This window comes from Lolium rigidum, chromosome 7 (assembly GCF_022539505.1).
Source record: "Lolium rigidum isolate FL_2022 chromosome 7, APGP_CSIRO_Lrig_0.1, whole genome shotgun sequence".
NCBI classification, from domain to species: domain Eukaryota; kingdom Viridiplantae; phylum Streptophyta; class Magnoliopsida; order Poales; family Poaceae; genus Lolium; species Lolium rigidum.
This window is the reverse complement of record NC_061514.1, coordinates 305,768,873-305,771,427: the sequence shown is the minus strand read 5'-3', so window position 1 is coordinate 305,771,427 and position 2,555 is coordinate 305,768,873. Positions and strand designations below refer to the sequence as shown.

Sequence of the window (2,555 nt, the reverse complement as noted above, 5' to 3'; positions counted from 1 at the left end):
GTAGAAGTGTGTTTCTACCATTTTCTACAAGCACTTAAAAATAGATTGCTACAAAACCTGGATAGTGTTTTTTTTACTCTAGCCCTGCAGAAGTGTGTTTGTGTAATTTACTAGTATTAGTTACTAAACTACCCCCTTGGTGGCAGTAAAATGTTTTGGCAAACTGTTTTAGTTTGCCAAAACGTCTTAGGTTTATGTAACTGAATAATACCATATTCTACAAGCATTCAGATAAAGTAATGCGGAAAATCTTTGTGCGAGAGATCAGGTAGAAAAAAACACACGCAAGAATATGTGGGAAATCTAGCACCGCAAATGCCACCTAGCTAGTGTCCTTCCATTTGGATTAATTTGCTTCGCACGTCCTCTTCCCTGACGTTCATCTCCCGAAGCTCATCCTCGGTGAACGGCGGCGGCAGCGTGCACGGCTCTTGGGCAGATACGTACTTCTCTCTGGACTCCATCATGAACTCCCTCTCGCGGTCGGTCCTAGGGCACGCCATGGACTCGGGGCAGATCTCCACGGCCCCCTTTGGCACATAGGGCTTATACCGGAGCAGCGCAGCATACTCCGTTAACACGTGCAACATGTACTCGTACACGTGGTCCATGTCCATCTCCGTCTTGGCGAAGCCGCTGCCTTCCCGTCCCATGCGCTGTGCCTCCTCCGGGTGGGCGTTGCCCCAGTCGACGGCGGACTTGATGGCAGGGCACTTTCTGGCATTGTCGATGGGCCAGTAGTGCTTGCCTGCGACGAGCCCCCGCGAGAAGAAGTCCTGGTAGTTGGTCTGGAGTGTCAACATGGGCGAGTTGCACGCGAGGATGTACTTCTCACTCACCGACCAGGCCCGCCCTGCCACATAGATCTTGTACCTGTACCGGCACTGGTCCAGGATGCTCGTCTCCTTCTTCTCCTTCTCGGTAACGCCCTTCACACTGCTCCAGTGATGCTTGAATAGCCGCGCGTTCCACTCCTTCCCGGTGGCCGAGTCGTTGTTGCACTTGTACAGGTCTTGGCGCACCGGAAGCCCCACGGTGTTGCCCTTCCAGAACGCGTAGGGCTCCCTGTCCGCCCACGGCAGGCGCTCGTTCTCCCGGACGAAGCCCTCCATGAGCGGCGCCCATGGACGGACATTGATCTCTGGCCATCCCCAGAAGGACCAATCCGGCCAGAGGATGGCCACCTCCTGCGTCACGTCCTTGCAGTAGCGGAACAGCGGCGGCGCGGAGGCGGGATTGTTCTGGTAGTTGGCGGCGCGCACCTCGATCACGTCGCCCGTGGCGAACATCATATCGACATCCGGGACGCGGCCGGGGTAGCGCGCGAGCAGCTGCAAGATGCCCCACTCGGTGAAGATGTCTCGCGTCTGGTACGACGGGCGGCGGTACTTATGTACGTAGGCGCGCCCGGACACCACCACCAGTCGGAACATCGCCCAGCGCCGGGAGCGCAGCACCAGTTGCTGCTCGATTCCTGTTTTGCGCCACGGCTCGAGGTCCGTGTGGATGTGCCGAAAGTAGTCCGGGCACAACGGCGGCGGCTGTGATGAGGATGATGACGACGGTGACGGTGCTGGAGCTGATGGTGCGCTGCGGCGGCACAGATCCGGGCCTGCAGTCTCATTGTTACCACAGCTGAATGGTATGGGTATAAGGGGCGCAGTGGATGAGCGGGTGCGCGAAGGAGCGCGTCCATGCCGACTGACCCTGCCGCCGCCGGTTCCCAGGAGAGACGAATAGTACTGTTGAATTTGTAACGAGTTAAGGCACGTATTAAGTTTTAGGATTTGCTAGTTCTCAGACTAAGAACGAAGATTGAAAAATAGTCACTCCCTTAAATTTTCACTAGTATGCATACTTACATCAATGTCTAGCTGGTTCCATTCGGTTCGGACGAGCAAAACAAGGAGCAAAAGGGTGCCGACGACCACTCCGACACCGCCGCTCGTGGTTGCCTTCCAGCAAACTGGCTTTCCCGGATGTGACGACGACGACCGCTCGGCCGGATCGTCGACGATCTTGTCCCCTGCTGGAGGAGGCGGCTGCACCATCTCCGCCATCTCTTCCTCGTCGTCTGCTGGATTGGAACGCTTCATCCAGCTATATTCTTGACTGGCTAGTATACCAAGTGTGAGGAGGAAAATGCAGTGAAGGTGATCGATCTGCTTTTGTATAAGTGTGTATGTATATATTGGGTTGGGGGACATGTTGCCACGTTGACTTTCTCCGGCTGATAAGGTTATCGAGGGCATGTATAAAAAGGGTGACGACCATTTTCCTTAGTTAGATGAAAGAGAATAAATAAATAGAAGGCTGTCTTCCATTACCTACTAAGGAACGATCCCTTAGAAAATATATAAGAGAAGACTATTTTCTCCATGTAGCACATGTTTTCTTTTAACAACTTAATTTTCAGCTAAAATTAATTAATTCTCATTAATCGCTACAGATGACAATAAAAAATAATGCATTGAACCACTTATATTTAACACATTCTCTAAATTATTTGAACTGCTAAAATAAGGCTCGCTTTTTCTTCCATTGTACATGCCATT

At 52.3% G+C, this 2,555-nt stretch overlaps 1 protein-coding gene across 1 annotated transcript; it reads right to left on the bottom strand.

The window, feature by feature from the left end:
- Positions 1 to 326: 326 nt before the first annotated feature.
- LOC124673113 lies at positions 327 to 2,207 on the bottom strand. The gene is made up of 2 exons (XM_047209239.1): positions 1,863 to 2,207; positions 327 to 1,742 (listed from the first exon to the last, which is right to left on the bottom strand). Exons 1-2 carry the CDS (start codon positions 2,205 to 2,207, stop codon positions 327 to 329), a joined length of 1,761 nt encoding a protein of 586 aa, XP_047065195.1.
- Between the last annotated feature and the right edge of the window lie 348 nt (positions 2,208 to 2,555).

Bases quoted from the DNA above. Each gene is read 5' to 3' on its own strand.
- LOC124673113 (XM_047209239.1), bottom strand. From the start codon at position 2,207: ATGTCCCCCAACCCAATATATACATACACACTTATACAAAAGCAGATC. The intron at 1,743-1,862 runs GTAAGTATGCAT...CAAATTCAACAG, and splicing joins GGAACCAGCTAGACATTGAT to TACTATTCGTCTCTCCTGGG.